General features: G+C 40.8%; 1 protein-coding gene across 3 annotated transcripts in view; it reads left to right on the top strand.

Annotated features, from left to right (window-relative positions):
* Positions 1-496: 496 nt before the first annotated feature.
* Positions 497-15,200, top strand: part of lef1 (lymphoid enhancer-binding factor 1) — a 51,053-nt gene continuing 36,349 nt past the window's right edge. For all 3 annotated transcript variants that reach the window (XM_042485657.1, XM_042485656.1, XM_042485655.1), the window contains exons 1-3: positions 497-1,451; positions 3,390-3,456; positions 4,608-4,732. In XM_042485657.1, coding sequence (XP_042341591.1) covers positions 1,251-1,451; positions 3,390-3,456; positions 4,608-4,732 — 393 coding nt within the window. In that variant the 5' untranslated portion in view covers positions 497-1,250. The remainder of the gene's footprint in view (positions 1,452-3,389; positions 3,457-4,607; positions 4,733-15,200) is intronic.

Here is a 15,200-nt window from a genome sequence, read left to right as displayed (position 1 = left end):
TGTTTTCCCAGATGTTGCCAAATAGCCTAAATACAAAAATAAATCCATACGACAAATTTATATGTTGATGGAAATGTGTAGCCACATGCTTTTTACACATGGAACCAGCCCTTAATGTGTGTTTTTTCTTCTAATTGCATTTCTACAAAAATAACAGTATTGCCAATTCTTGCGTTTAGATTAAATTCCACCCAAACTAGGTTAAACTCGACCTGTTTTCTATTTTCAATTATTTTTATTTGTCCTGATTGTTTTAACTCATCACACACAGCGCGTGCCTCGCCGCTTCCTTCTCTTCTTTCTCTTCTCCTGTCTGCCCATTTGTTGTTCTCTGTGTATAAATCTCTCTCTCAGGAGGAGTGTCAATCGGTGCGGTGTCAATCAGAGCCTCGGCTTCCCTTTCATCTCTCCTTCCTCCCAATGACTGAAGAGAGAGAAAGAGGAGGAGGAGGAGGGCGCACGGCTACATTACTAACACACACATACACACACTGGTTACATTACACTGTGGAAGCAGTGCGGGAGCAGTGGGAAGTCGATGTTTTTTTCCAGTCTTTTTCTGATTGTTTTATGACTTTTTTGCTTTTATCCCTCCTGCGTTGAGGATGTATTTGAAGCATGAAAGCAGCGTCGCTTGTTGTCCTCGCTAAGTGTTAAAACTGCACATCCCTCAGTTACCTTTTCACCTCCACACGGTGTTTTGGTTTTTTTTAGCCTACTTTTTTCTCACTCCACACTTTCAAGGAGCTTCTTCACTGGACCACCGAGGAAATAAACTCACTTTTTTTTAAATGCACTTTTTAAGTCATTTTTTTTACTGGACCGTATCCGTCGTCATTTCGTGTGTGTGTGTATTGAGTGAAAAAATAGTGATGAGATTTTAACTCGTGGTTTGTCTTCCTTTTTTTATTTTTTCCCTCATGACATTGAGGCGTGCACCGGACTCTCAATCTGAGACTTTAAGTTTTTCGGCTCTTTTTTAGTTTTAAGCACTCGTGGTGAAAAAAAGGACGCCGAAATCAGCCACACTCCTCCTGTTGCTTCACTAAAAACACACCGGCAGCGTGTTTGCACGCCGCTTCCTCTCCGAGTGACTCCCGGTCGACGCTCCGGTTAAAGAGGGGGACGTTCACTCGGTTTCGGGGGGATTTTAGTGGGAGTTTTCCCCCTCCTGTAGTTTCGGACACTGCTGGCGTGTGTGTGTCGGCTTCCCAATTTCTTGGTGAAACAACAAACAAAATAAAAAAAAAATGCCACAGTTATCAGGCGGCGGCGGAGACCCGGAGCTGTGCGCCACAGACGAAATGATCCCGTTCAAAGACGAAGGAGACCCGCATAAGGAGCAGATCTTCGCCGAGCTCAGCCACTCGGAGGAAGAGGGAGACCTGGCAGACATCAAGTCATCTCTGGTCAACGAGTCAGAGAGCAGCCCCAACAGCAACAGCCACGATGTGAGTAACTGTGTGTAGACCGATGTAGTGAATGATGAGGAAGAAGGTGGGTATCAACTCTGAACTCCATCACAGCCTGCATCAAGCCTGGGAACAAACTTGTTTTTATCCTTTTAATTCTTAAAGCACCTGGTTTTCATTTAAGCTTTTGGCATTTTTTTCTAATGACTCTGGGTTTGTCTGAATCATCTGGCAGCACAGAATAAAAGGGGTGCTTCAAAGAGCAAATTGACAATATAGGCCTTAAATAATTTTCTCCTGCAGAGCCCATCCGTTCTATAGTGCATGTGAAGCATTTTTATCATAAAATGTACAGTGCTGAGTTCAGGTGCATTTATAGCTTCTTTTGCACTTTGTATTTTATATTATATTTTAAAAAATAATGGCTTTAATGATGCCACCGCAGTCTGCAGACTCAGGTGCACCAGCTTCACCTCCAGAAACCTCCTCTATATGTTACATATTCAGCACCAAATCGTTTTATTTTTGAAGACATTACAGGCCTAAATTGACATTTAAACTTGTCTGCGGCAGCTATAGTTCATTAATTTGTCATGACATTTGGGGAAAATAAACACAGAATATTTTTAGATGTTAGAATTGGGCCTTGTGTGCTTGCTGTGATAAGTAGGCTAATAGCTGTGTTTGCAGGCGTACACTTAACCTTCAGCAGCTGTAAACACCAGCACATGTATCTGTTTAGCACACGTGTTCTAAAATGTATTGACAAATAGTGTGATTAATTTATTTTGAATGTCAAAACTTTTAAATTAACAAAAAGACAACAATTATTTTTTCATCCGGTTGTTTCTCATATTTCATTTTTTGTTCAACTAATGGTGCCCAAAAATTATTTTTAATGCTTTTGTGTTTAGAAAATATTAAACACATTTACAGCTGCATTTGGTTTTACTAGCCCTTACTAATCATGTTTAAAGGAGAGGTAAATCAGAATAAATGTACCATGTATGTAAATGTATAAATAATCTCAATGGAAGAATTATGAATTATGGATTTCTAAAGTTTCTATGATTATTACTCTCGCGTTATATTCCGTACTTGCAAGTTGTTGTTTTATGATCATACATAAAGACAGGGAGTAGTCATGAAACAGCACAGTCAAAATGTATTTTTTCCTGCATCCGTGTACCCGTGCACCAACCTCAGGATGCAGGCTGCAGCTTCCCCCCATCACAAAGTTACTCGGCTGTTTTTGTCATTAACCGCAGTGTTAATGAAATTTTCGCCACATCCTGAACGAGACTGTACACATCCACCACCGAATATCCTGGAGACGCACGAGACAGAGGCTGAATGTTAATTAGGAATCCAGTGAAGTTCCCCTCACTCAGCTTGAAGCCATCCTGAGGGGTCTGAACTCCAAAAAGAGGTCCTCTTACCAATTCAGATTTGGAAACAGAAAGGAAATGGATGTGCGGAAAGCAGTTCATTTTTCTTTGTGAGGCAAAAACTGTCTCCACCATTTTTCCCTTCTCATCATGGGATGATTTTATTTCACTTTGCACAGACGTTTTAATTTGTAACACAAATACGCTCCATTCATTTGAATTTAGAAGAAGCCTTAAACAGAGATGAAATTGAGAGTGGACCTATAGTATTGAAAACAAGTTAATTTGTAAGCTCCTTAAGGACATGAAGCTTAATTAAGTGGTTCTTTTGAAGCTTTGATGCAGGCTGCTCCATCACCTCTCTATAGATAGAAATGTGTGTGTGTGTGTGTGTGTGTGTGTGTGTGCAAGCAAGCTTGCTCTGCTTTGGTGACAAGCAAAAGGGGCGGCATATGTCCCAGCAGGGTTTTGTGGGTGTTTGACCGTATCAGCATGTTTGTGTGTGTAACTGCTTTTGAAGGCCCTGCTAATTGATTCACCATCATTTCAATTTTTTTATTCTTTCTTTTTTATTTCTTTTTTTTTCCAGGCAGCTAGACAGTCCCAAATACCGCAAGATTCATATCACGAAAAACACAGAGACCATCCGGATGATGGTAAGTGACACTGCTTTGAGCAAGAGCTTGTTAATTCAGCATGCTTTATAGGACAGCCAGTGTGCCCCCCCCCACACCACACACACACACACACACACACACACACACACAGAAGAGATCAGTCACACTTGTGCACTGGTGGTCATTTTCTTATCAGAGCCCCTGTCTTCTGCTGCTCTCAGACAGATAATCTCAGATTCAAGTCTAGTCAGGACATGCTACACCACCATGGACCCAGCTACCTGTTACCTACCTCAAAGATGGGGGTGCGTGCAAAAACAGAGTTGCACTAAATTTTACGAATGATCAGTATGGCACATGTGGCACAAGCCTACAAGTAAAGATAATCCAGAATGTCTTTTGTTTTTTTTTTACCCCAATAAACTGTTTCCCCATCAGCTCTGCGGCTGCAACATGTTGCTGCCGCTCGGGGCTCTTTGCTCTTTGGGTATTGTAGTCTGACCCCGCCGCTGCAGGTCATCATTAGGGCTTTGAGGAAGAGTGTGCCTCTTCTTTGTTCCCCTCTTTCAATCCTGAATAGGATACCCTCAAACCAAACACTGGCTTTCTTCACAACAAGATCCATGTTACCATCAGGCTATGTACCACTAACACTCCCAGCCCCCCGGCCTTATTACGCAGCGCTCATTTGAGTGGTGAGTGGCGCTGCATTGAGGCCTCTTGTATAAAGCTCTCCCCCTCTCTGAGGTCAAAGGCATAGAGGAACAGTTGGGGCGTCTCCTGTTTTGACACAGTCTGTATGTTCTTCTAATTGGTGCTAATTGGCACAGAGGGGCTCCATTGTTCCCTTGTATAATTCGACCCTCCTCTCCTAGACGGGAAGAAAGGGCACAAACAAAAGGCCGAGGCGAAATGGGGCACGGGTTAAAGCGATCGACAGTGATATCATTACAGCATTAAAATGGGCCAGCAAACTTTGTGCACAGCTTTGTCATTATTACTGGCCTGATTTATTGACTGAAACACATTAAGAACATTTGTAAGATCTGTTTGTGTTTAAAGCTCCAGTGAAAGCCGAAGAGTTTTGATGATGATAAATTAAAAAAAAAGAAAATTGAAAAAAGCCATACGTGAGCCTTTTGCAAACACACAGCAAATTGTAACTTTTTACATTTTTTTTTTTAAATCAGGAAAACTCCAGGACCTGTACAGTAAAGGCCATCCGTACCCGGGCTACCCAGGCTACATCATGATGAACAACATGAACGACTCCTACATGAACAATGGCTCCCTCTCGCCGCCCATGCCCAGAACGGTCAGTACCAACTCAGTTTGTTAACGCAGCTCATATGATGTCATGATGTGAAATGCTTGATGTAAAAACTTTTTGCTTGAGGTCGACAAAATAAAAATCAGCATCTCCTTAAGTAAAGCTGTTCAAAAATCATAATGAGCACAAAGGTGTGAGCTTTTCTTAATTTTTAGTGACAGTATATCGCTGACTATTTTAATAAGGGGTGAGAAAACCGACTCTTAAATCAATGTTGTTTTGTCAAGTGTATTTGGTATATCTTTGTTTGGTTAAGTGCAAGGTTTATGTTTTTTTATGCAGCTAGAAGTTGTTAAAACGATGCTGAGAGTGTTGGTTTGTTATGAACACACGCTTGTGAGATCTAAAACAAACATGGAGGATAATGATAGACCTGTAGAGAGTTAACTTCATGTTGCACCTGCTTGGATTAAATTGAGGTTTAGGCTCTGTGTCAGGTTTCACAGTTTAAAACACGACCTGAAGTGAGGTGATAAAAGTTGTTTGTAAACTGTGTCATAATAGCGCCAAATATTCTGATAATGTGACATAGAGCATGCAGTCTGAGAAAGAAGAAGGTGGGCAACCTGTTGCGTTATCTGTTTACAGACTCTGCTACGCTGTCTCACTTTTACAACATCCTACTCATGATCAGTTGTTTGCCATGCTTATGAAGGAAAAAAAAAGGAAAGAAATTCAATTAAAGAGTTATAGCACTTAAATAAGTGTTTAAGAAATTATAAGGTATTGTAAAATGTGCATCGCTTCCTGGCTTAATTTTGATAGGCGATTTTTAAAATTTTTATTTTAGAAAACAGGAGCAATTTTTGATTTCAGACTTCTTTTATTTGATTTATTTTTATTTTTATTTATACTTCTTTTTTTTTTAAACCTGAAATAGTTCCACTGAGATTCAAAATCTTTTTTTCAATGGAGTCGTGGCCAAGACAGCATCATGAATTTCGCATTAAAAGAACTGATAAAAAAAAAAGTAGCAAAAAGTTACAAAAAAAACGCATAAAGATTTTCACAAACAAAAACATACTTAAAACAATCAGCCAGTTTACAACAAATAACTAAAATTAGCAGCATTCAGTAGCCAGACGATTGGTCAAAAAATAAAAAAACCTCAATCTTGTTATGTGAACATTTGCCTATAATTCACTATTTTTCAGTCATTGTAGTTTGAATACTTAATAGTTTTGACTAGGGCTGCAACTAACCATTATTTTCATTGTGATAAATTTGTTGATTATTTTCTCGATTTATTGATTAGTTATTTGGCCCATAAAATGTCAGAAAATGCTGAAAAATGTCGATCAGTGTTTCCTTAAGCCCAAGATGATGCACTCAAATGATTTGTTTTATCCACACTTAAACCTAAGAAATTCAGTTAGTCATAGAAGAGTAAAGAAACCAGAACATATTTGCATTTAAGAAGCTGGAATCAGAGAATCTCTACTTTTTGGTCCTTAAACTTTCTCAAACCGATTAATCAAATATTTGTTAACTAATTCAATGTTGACGACTTATCAATACTGTGGTTTGGACTGTTGGTTAGACAATAACAATTTTAAGATGCGTGTTGTAACTTCTTACACGTCCTTGTTAATTTTTTGAAAATTTGAGAGACCAAACAATTAATTTATTAATCAGGTTACACTGACAAAGATATAGTCCTTAGTTGCAGTCCAACATTATATTAAAAAAGATTAACAGCCAATATAGGACTGTTTTCATGGCCTCCCTTTTAGATAAAAGTAGAATGTTTTTAAGCTCTTGGGTCAAAATGCACTCAGCATAATATATTATTAAATAAACTTTTAATTTTAATACATCAGGTGCTTTAAATTCAGTAACATATTTCGTTTGGAAGATCAAGTTTTAATGAGAAAACCATTCCTGTAAAACTCAGAAATTATGAAGTTACATCACCTTTGACCTGAAATTATGAAATGTGGATTAAAATTAATGGATTTAAAAAAAAAATAAAAGACAGCATTTCAGGTAAGATCACATTTCTCGACTTAAAAATTTAATACATCTATGAAATAAACCAAAAAAATATTCCCCTCTGATGTTCAGAAGGTTTGTGTTGTTGTTCTGTATCTTTATAAAATATTGACTCTTATGTACCATCATTGTTGACACCAATAACATATGTGATGTGACCCCTGGAAATCAAATGCCTGCTGTCCCAGAAGATTAACATGAGAGATACAGTATTTCTCATCTTGTTAAAATCTTAAGTGATACATGTCTGCATGACCCAAGTAAGCCCTCTAATTAGCCCAGCATGACTGAGGAGGCCTAAAGGCAACGTCACATCTCCGAGGCTGCCCTGCAGAGGAGGTTATAGTACCGTCCGGGGGTGGCGTGTGCCGTTGCAGATTTCGTCCCTGTAATGGTATTAATTTCAGGCCAGCTGCAGGTCTCTCACTGGCGGCTTCCTGTGTCTGTCCCGTTTGCAAATTTCTCCTCTCAAGACAGACATAAAGCACAGGGCACACCAGCAGCTGTCCACTCTAATCCTGTTTTGTCCACGTCTCTGTATCACACTTGGGGAGACAAACCAGCCTTAGTCTGGCTATGGTTTGGTGTCTCCATACAGGAAACACTCACACAAGCCCTGGGTTGTTTGTGCTTTTGCAGTGCATACACGTTAGTTTCATCAGGGTAAAGTTGTGAAATGTGAGCTCTGCGTTATTATAAGAATCGTCTTTCAGAGGCAGATGTGATTGTCGGGGGCAGATGCCACATGCTGTGTGTAAAGGAACTTCATTCACACGCAACTCTATCACGGGATGATGTTAAAATTGCATTGCTTCCCCTCTGCCAAAGTTGCAGAGGGTGAAAGTATGTGACATTGTGGAGAAAACGTGATTACCTCATGATTTGCCCTCTCCAGATTACAAATAGAGTGGTTTATGAAATGTGGAGAATGATGCTTTCCAAATTCTTTTTTTATGGCTTGTTTTCTGGTCAATTTTATCGATTACTGCATCTCACGCCCTGAAAAATTCGTAGAGGGTCTGTATGGAGACCAGCTGACTGTATGAGAGGAAATTACCCCTCACTGCAGATGAATTAGGCCAGGCAGTTAGGCAGCGTACTCGCTGCCAAAACTTTTAAAGCCCCGCTTTCATTTCATTTACCATGGCTGCTTTTTTTTTTTTTTTCACCCAATTTTCCCCCTCACCCTGTCTTCAATAAAACGGTAGTCATTTTATATACGTTTCTCTCACTTATCCAATAAAAAGAGCCAAGGCTTGGTGGAAGGATCACGGAACATGAGTCCTCTGGCTTTCTCACTAATGTCAGCTTGCTGCCTCTGCTGCCGGCCACCGCAGCCACAGTATCTGCAGGCCTGGGATCGGTTTTCACCGAGATCAAAGGCACATTCTCCCTTTCATTCTCTTCCATCCCCAGCCCCACTGCCGCCCCCCAATCCCAGTAGTTTAGATTGATTTCCATTGACCATGACATTCCTGCACATGCCGTCCAGTCATGATGGAGCTGTTGGGAGTAGCTGATTGTCAGCAGATTTTAGGGCTTCGAGCTTGAGAGGTCGCCTCCACCACAAGAGCTGAGATTTTGGTGTCAAGATGCCTAATGGTGTTCAGTTGCATATACATGTTGACCACTTCAGAGTTTTGGCGCCGTGTTATGAATACCCTCATGTTTACGTAAACCTATAGCTGTTTTAGGATGTGGAGTCTGCAGGGTATCCTGAGCAAAAAAGTGAAGTGAGTGGAGAGTTCATCATCATGTGAGTGTAATCCTCTTGGAAGTAGCAAAAAAAGGGCATTGTGTTTGTTTATAGATGATGCTTGGGACTGGTGCCCAAGTAACGTCTTGTTTTAATAAGGTCAAATCAGGAAGTCGGCTGGTATATTATATATATTACATTATTTATCCCAGTTATAGTCAAATTGGAGGTTTAGTCATTTTATTATTTGTGATCTTTTCTATCATCTCACCTCACTGCCACACATATGTTAATATTAGCTCAGGGAGTATCTGTTTTTTTCATACCTTCATATCCTTGTGACATTTTATCGGGGTATTTGGTATATGACTGTATTTAAGTTGAATTTAAGTTGGTATAGAAGTCATTGTAGCATGTATGTCATATTCTAGCCTAGGATGCCCCCTTTTTATTATAGGAAATTAGCCTACTTAAAGTTTTGCTGGGTTTAAATAATTCTAGTTTACAGAATAATGAATAGATGGGAAATAGGTGTCCTTCTTGCTGGAGGACCTCCAGTGGGCTGAACGGATATGATTTGTTGAATAAAATCACTTGGCTAATAAACTGCTTTTGTCACAGGATGAAGTCATCTTATAATAAGGTAATATGTGACTTACAAACAGGGGCAGAGGCATTTTCCTTTTTTACAAGTCCTGTGACGTTATCCCACGACTATTCCTGTTCCACCAGTGGAAACTGACCTCTAGTGGTGCATGCTGTGCACTGCAATACATCGCCACAATACAGCATATATGTATCAATTTAATGAAAATAGGATTGTATTTTTGATCGTATTAGAAATAATACCTTCAGGATTTCTAATGGCCCTGGTATACTGCAATACATTGACCGCGTCCAAGTCAATATATTTGTCTTCAAAAAATCTAATTCTCCTGAATATATCTAGCTATGTGTTAGGTTTTGGTTATTTAGCCTGATTAATGAAACTGGTTTTCTTATTTAAATAATGTTTAAGTTATTGTAAAACAATTAAACAATAATCAGATTATTAGGCACACTGATTAATTTGTCTGCCGCCTCGATCATGGCATTTTGAGATGTATCAGATAATATGAAGAGACTGGCGTACATTTATTGATTCTGTTTGTTGTAACTTTTGGTTTGTAAAAACACTAAAGACTATGATGACAGGGAAGGGTTGTTTTCTATCTGGCCTCTGTGTCTTTATATTGACAAATGAAAGATGCTTTTATGATTTTGGTCAGAATTATCATAGCACTACACAATGGTACTGATGAGAATGGTTGCCAAGTATAAATCTTCAAAGTATTTAGGATGTCATCACTCCAGGTTTGATGTGTGGAAGAAGAGAAGTTCACTGCTTTGAGGCATTTTTTGTCTTATCTTTTAAATAAGTGGTCCTTCAGCGTTTTAGACTCAAGTGAGGATTTGAAAACGGCAACTTCTAAATAAAGATCAACATGTAAGTGATGGACAGTACATATTTTTAAATGACCTGAAATCTATTCTCTGATTATGTTGCTGCCTCCCTTTGTTAAAAATACACCATAATTCTTGTTTAACCCTTTAGAACCTGAGCAAATTGGCTTGATGTCTTTTAAAAACATAGGTAAAAAGGCAATGAGCAGATAAGGAAGAAATGACCCAAAAACTAGTAAAAAAAATATTTTAAAAAGTACATGAAAAATAGCAAACAAAGACAAATAAAAGGAACAGACAAAAAACAAAAACCTAAGGAAATAAACTGGGAAAAAATAAACTGTTTAAAAATAATAATAATTCTGTAAAATGTTTTTAAATATATAATTATGAATTTGTTTTTTTGGACATTTTCCCCAAATTTCTTTAAAAATAATTTTTCTAATCTACTAATATCTTGTAATTTGCAGAACAGTTCTTTTATAAGATTTTGAAGGTTTAAATACTTGTGAAGGTGTCTGAATGTAGCACAAGTAAAGTGATATCAATCCAGGTTTCAAAGAGTTAATGTGCTACCCTGTGGGTTAAACAAAACCCTAAAACCTCCTGAGCTCATGACATGCTTCTGAAACCGTTTGAATGAACTCATAAATGCAAGGTTGACAAGATAAAGACAAAACTGCGTGCTCCTGGTTCTGAAATGTTGATATTGCAGAGAGAGTTTTTCACCTGACTGTGAAGATATGTTGGTGATCTCCAGCTGTGTTGGAACAGTCTCATGGTCTTGAGCAACAGCTTGAGGAGAGGAGCGGATTGAATCGCTGATTTTTTTTATTTTTTTTTTTAAGCTGAGTTTTTCTGCCGTGGTGGGGGGAGTTAAGAGAGCTCCCTCTCTCCTTTTGCCCGTGCACTCTTTTTTCCCTTTGGACCCTCAATTGCAGATCCTCATGGCGAGAAAGAGGGGGTGTGGAGGGGGTGCAGCGCTGTACTTTCCTTTGATGTAGTGGGAACGTGACGGATCTGCTAGCCAGTGTCTCGCAGCGTGGAATCACTAACCCAGGCTTACCTAACGGGATTTGGTAGGACCGCTCTGGTGTCCCTCAGTGCCATGTGTGTCCTGAGCTCATGCCCCCAGCACTACCGTGGAAGATCCCTGTTAAAGAGAACACTACATTTACCAGCAGCCTTCCATGTCCACACATAATGTTCTAGATGGCAGCTTATGGCACCTTGTGTAGTTTTTTTTTAAGTCTCACTATAGGGTGAACATACCGTGTGAAGTTTACCTGAGCTGAATGCAGCATTTTGCCTGTAAGGAGCTGGACTCCATATGATCATCCAACTATGAGCTCATTTTTCTATAAGTAGTATTTAGTGCAATACTGTCATCAGTCTAAAAATAATAGCAACTGTAAAGAGACAGAAGCATAGTTGCCTGTATATACCAAATCAGTACATATCAAAGAGTTACGCTGACGTCGATGTCATCTGCTGTGCAGCTCTAACAAACGGCGAAACGTGTGTGTACAAATGAAGGACAGCAGCAGGGACCTCACACAGAAGAAACACTTGGCGTCTCAGGCTCTTTGTAGTGCTGCCGGGTCGCGGTGTTTTATAAACAGAACCATTAACGCCAAGGTTTCTTCTCGTCCTCTGCTGTATGGTGATGCTGGTTGACACATTTACTCCATATGCACGGTGCTAATGACGCCATGTGGTTGCAATCACCTTATCAGTGTGTTTCATCTGGTTAAATCGAGCTCAGCAGAGTGATTGTCTTCCAGGACCAAGAGATATGTATTGTTGTTTAAGATGGGAACCAAAAGTAAGATGATCATGGGTAAAGTTTCTGGTTGATTAATTTTTTTGTTGTGTGAGGGCATGCTGATTGAGGTTAGTGAAAAAATAAATAGTTTTTTTAAAATATGTTTATACTCTTAAAGGAGCAATGTGTAGGAATTAATGGCATCTGGCTTTGAGGATTGCAACCAAATGAAACTTTTTCCATGTGCCAAGCGTTAAACTCTCTCTTAAAATTCCTTCAGTGTTCATTGTTCGGGTAGTTTTTACTGGAAGCCAAATTATTCGCAGAGGTCTCTTCCTTTCAGAAATAAGCGACTTTAACCAGTGAAAACATTGAATAAAACGGTTTCAAGTTACAAATCGGTGTTTCTACGACGCTGTTTGTTTTGTCATAGATGAGCCACTGGTCGAGCACTTCTGAATGTGCGCTCACCTTTTTTCTCTGACTACGTAAGATCCAGATATTCAGGAGGTTTTTACTAGGCGCTGAATTATCCGTGGAGCTCTCTTCCTCTTTAGAACCAACTGACTCGATGTTTCAAATTGGTAAAAACACTGAATAAAACAATGTAGTGTGAAAAATCAGTGTTTTTGCTATGCTGCTTAGCTTGTTGCCACAGGGCTGCAAACTACAGTGGACATCACAGAAATGCAAATGGCTTTATTTAGAGACAGTGTTGGATTTGTCCATTCTGGGCTACTGTAGAAACATGGCAGACTCTGTAGACAAGGAACAGCTCCTTTTGTAGATATAAGCAGCTCTTTTTAAGGTTACTAGAACAATTCTTAATTTCTAGTGGTTATACACCAAAGAAAACATACCATTTTGTATTCCATTTCTGATGGTATATCCCCTTACATCCAACACACTGGACCTTGATTTGATAAAAAAAAAACACAAAGCTGTGTTTTTACTTGTGTTATTATCTGTGTTATTCCAACACATCAAAATGCACATGCCAATTGTAAGGCAATGTATTGCCTGTTTTTTGCCATTTTTAAAATAAGTGATGCAGATGAAAGACGTAAATTAAAATCATTAAGTGTTGAAAATGTGTGTTTCTATATGTGTGTGCGAGAAAAGCAATCGGGTGTGTCATGGTTGGGAGCGTGACATGCAGGCGCACACTTAACCCCAGTCGATGTTTATTTTGGGCATGTGTTACGGCTCAAAGTGAAGCACTCATAGATGATGACACTTTTCTTCGCTCCCCGTCCTCTTACTGAATTGGATGAAGCTTAACCAATCAAGCGGTGCAGCCTGGAGCCAGCCAGTCAGGCTTCTGCGGACGGGCCGCCGCACAAGCCCCACAACACCTGCTCAGGGGACTTCACTCTTCACCAGCAGCCTGCCGCTGATCTCCTGGGGTCAGTGGAGGGCCTCGCCAAGGTTGTCCCTCATTCCCAGTTCTGTTTGAATGGCCTGGGTGTGGACTTCCTGTAAGGGTGGATCAGAAATGGATACTAGAGGGCGGTGTTAAGAGTGTTTTTGTCAATTTGTTGCGCAAGTGACGTAACTGTTGGTGATGTTATGACTGTGTTGGTTAAATGGGACACTGGGTAAAGTGGTTTTCTCTCGGCAAAGATGTTATGTGGGCTTCAGAACTATTTTTAGTGGTTTGTTATATACGTTTACAGCACAAGCTTGATTGGCCTGGGTCAGCCTTAAAGCTGTGATTGAAGCTTGACATGGTCCCTCAAAGCTGATCTCAGAGCCTCAGCGATGAGTAAAAACATGAATGGCTTTATTGACTTCGTCCTGACACCTTGTAGGTCTATATAGAGGCGAGCAGTGTTCCAGCTAGTAAACTGCAGCAAGGGGAACAATAGGACCACAGGAGTGAAACATGGGTGCAAATCCTGCCGGCTGTGTTCAGACTTCAGAGGAACTCAAACAGCCCTCACTTTGTCCAGCTAAGAAATAGAGCTGTGATCAATAGCTGCTCTGTTTTGTATGAAGTTGGTCAGTCTCTGGCGCGCTCTTTCCCTCCCTCCTTTTCTCTTTGCTGTTTCATATTTTTCAGAAGCTCATTATTTCTTTCTGCTGTGGGTGTGAGTGCTAAAGAGGCTCACATGCAATGTGTATCTGACAGCGCTGAAATATTAATGGTCCCCAGTGTAGGAGGTTGGTATAGGGCCTGCATAGTTACAGTACAAAGGGTGCCTTCTCGCCACCAGGCTTTATTAGCAGAGCTGTTAAATGAATGGATGGATGTAGCTTTCTTCCTGCCTCCTTTTGTGTTTTTGCGCTAAACACCGGACCACTTTCTTTCCGTCTTAACAATTTCCAACTACACCAAACGTGTCTTCACACACACAAACATGCGTGCATGAGTGTAAGAGCTACACTGTTGAGCTTTTCTGTGGGAGGACAAAGAGGAGGGCTTTGCTATCAGTTCATTTTGTGTGGTCTCAGCCATAAAAAACACGCTGTTCTTTGACTGTGAAAAAAAAGCCTGTCTTTAATTTTTGGGAAACCCATAAAAGTTTGTCGCTCCTTTCATATCGGCTGCACAATTGAAAACAAATGCTACATTCTCCCCTCCTCTCCTTTGAACTGGCCAATTATGGAGTTGTGAAAATAAAAATCAGTCTGTAGATCTCTTTACCCCCCTCTCTTTTCTTTCCTTCCCTCTCTTCCCCCTTCTCTCTCTTTCTTCCTCAGTCACTTTCTTTTTTTCCTCCCCCCTTGTTTTTGAAGAAACCGAGGGGGGATCACTGATGTCAAAGTCAAAACCAAGAGCATTAAGAAAACTGGCGAAATGCAATACAGCTGCAATCCGACATGACGCTAGAAAATAGGGCTGAGGAGCAGAAAGCCTCTCTCCCGTATTCCCAGGGCGCGCAACTGCTCCCGGCCTTGGCTTTGATCTCTTCAAAGCCTCCTGCCTCCTACTAGATGGAGAGTCTTGGCTGCCGCTCGTGAGCGCTGGAGAGAGGCAGGGAGGGAGGTGGGGGGGGTGTTTTTTGGGGGGGAGCCGTCGTCTTTTCCTTTCCAGGGCTGAAATCAATCACGGTGCCGGAGGCAATTATGTGTAATTCAACCCCAGCCAGATTAGTGACTCTTGTTACCTGAGCGACCGGAGCTCTGTAATCTGTGAGACACACCGGCCTCACCAGCAAAGGAGTAGCCAGGAACAGGCGAGGGCACTTGAGGGAACCGAGGGGAGAGGGAGAGGTGCTGAAAAGCAGGCTGCCATGCTGCTGTCCAGCAGAGCAGAAAATCAGAGTACAATGGAGTGATTACACTTGCAGATGTAGCCATATTTATGACGAGGCGGATAGAGCGAGCAGAAAGAATGACGAGCGCTGATTGCCATGGAGCTTCCTAGTTAGTGTGCTAACGAGCCAGGTCTCTTTTGTGTTAAAACATGTGCGTAATGTCACCTCCGCTGCGCTTCTAGTCCTCCCCCACCATCCACTGCCCTGTCCCCCCCCCCCCCCAGTGCCTATCTCTATCCCTCATGCCCTCCACAGTCGGCTCCGAAATGCAAGCTTGGCCAAGGCTCCTGCCCCAGG

The sequence above is a fragment of the Plectropomus leopardus genome, chromosome 4 (assembly GCF_008729295.1).
Source record: "Plectropomus leopardus isolate mb chromosome 4, YSFRI_Pleo_2.0, whole genome shotgun sequence".
NCBI classification, from domain to species: domain Eukaryota; kingdom Metazoa; phylum Chordata; class Actinopteri; order Perciformes; family Serranidae; genus Plectropomus; species Plectropomus leopardus.
The sequence above is the reverse complement of the archived record's forward strand: the minus strand, read 5'-3'. Positions and strand labels throughout refer to the sequence as shown.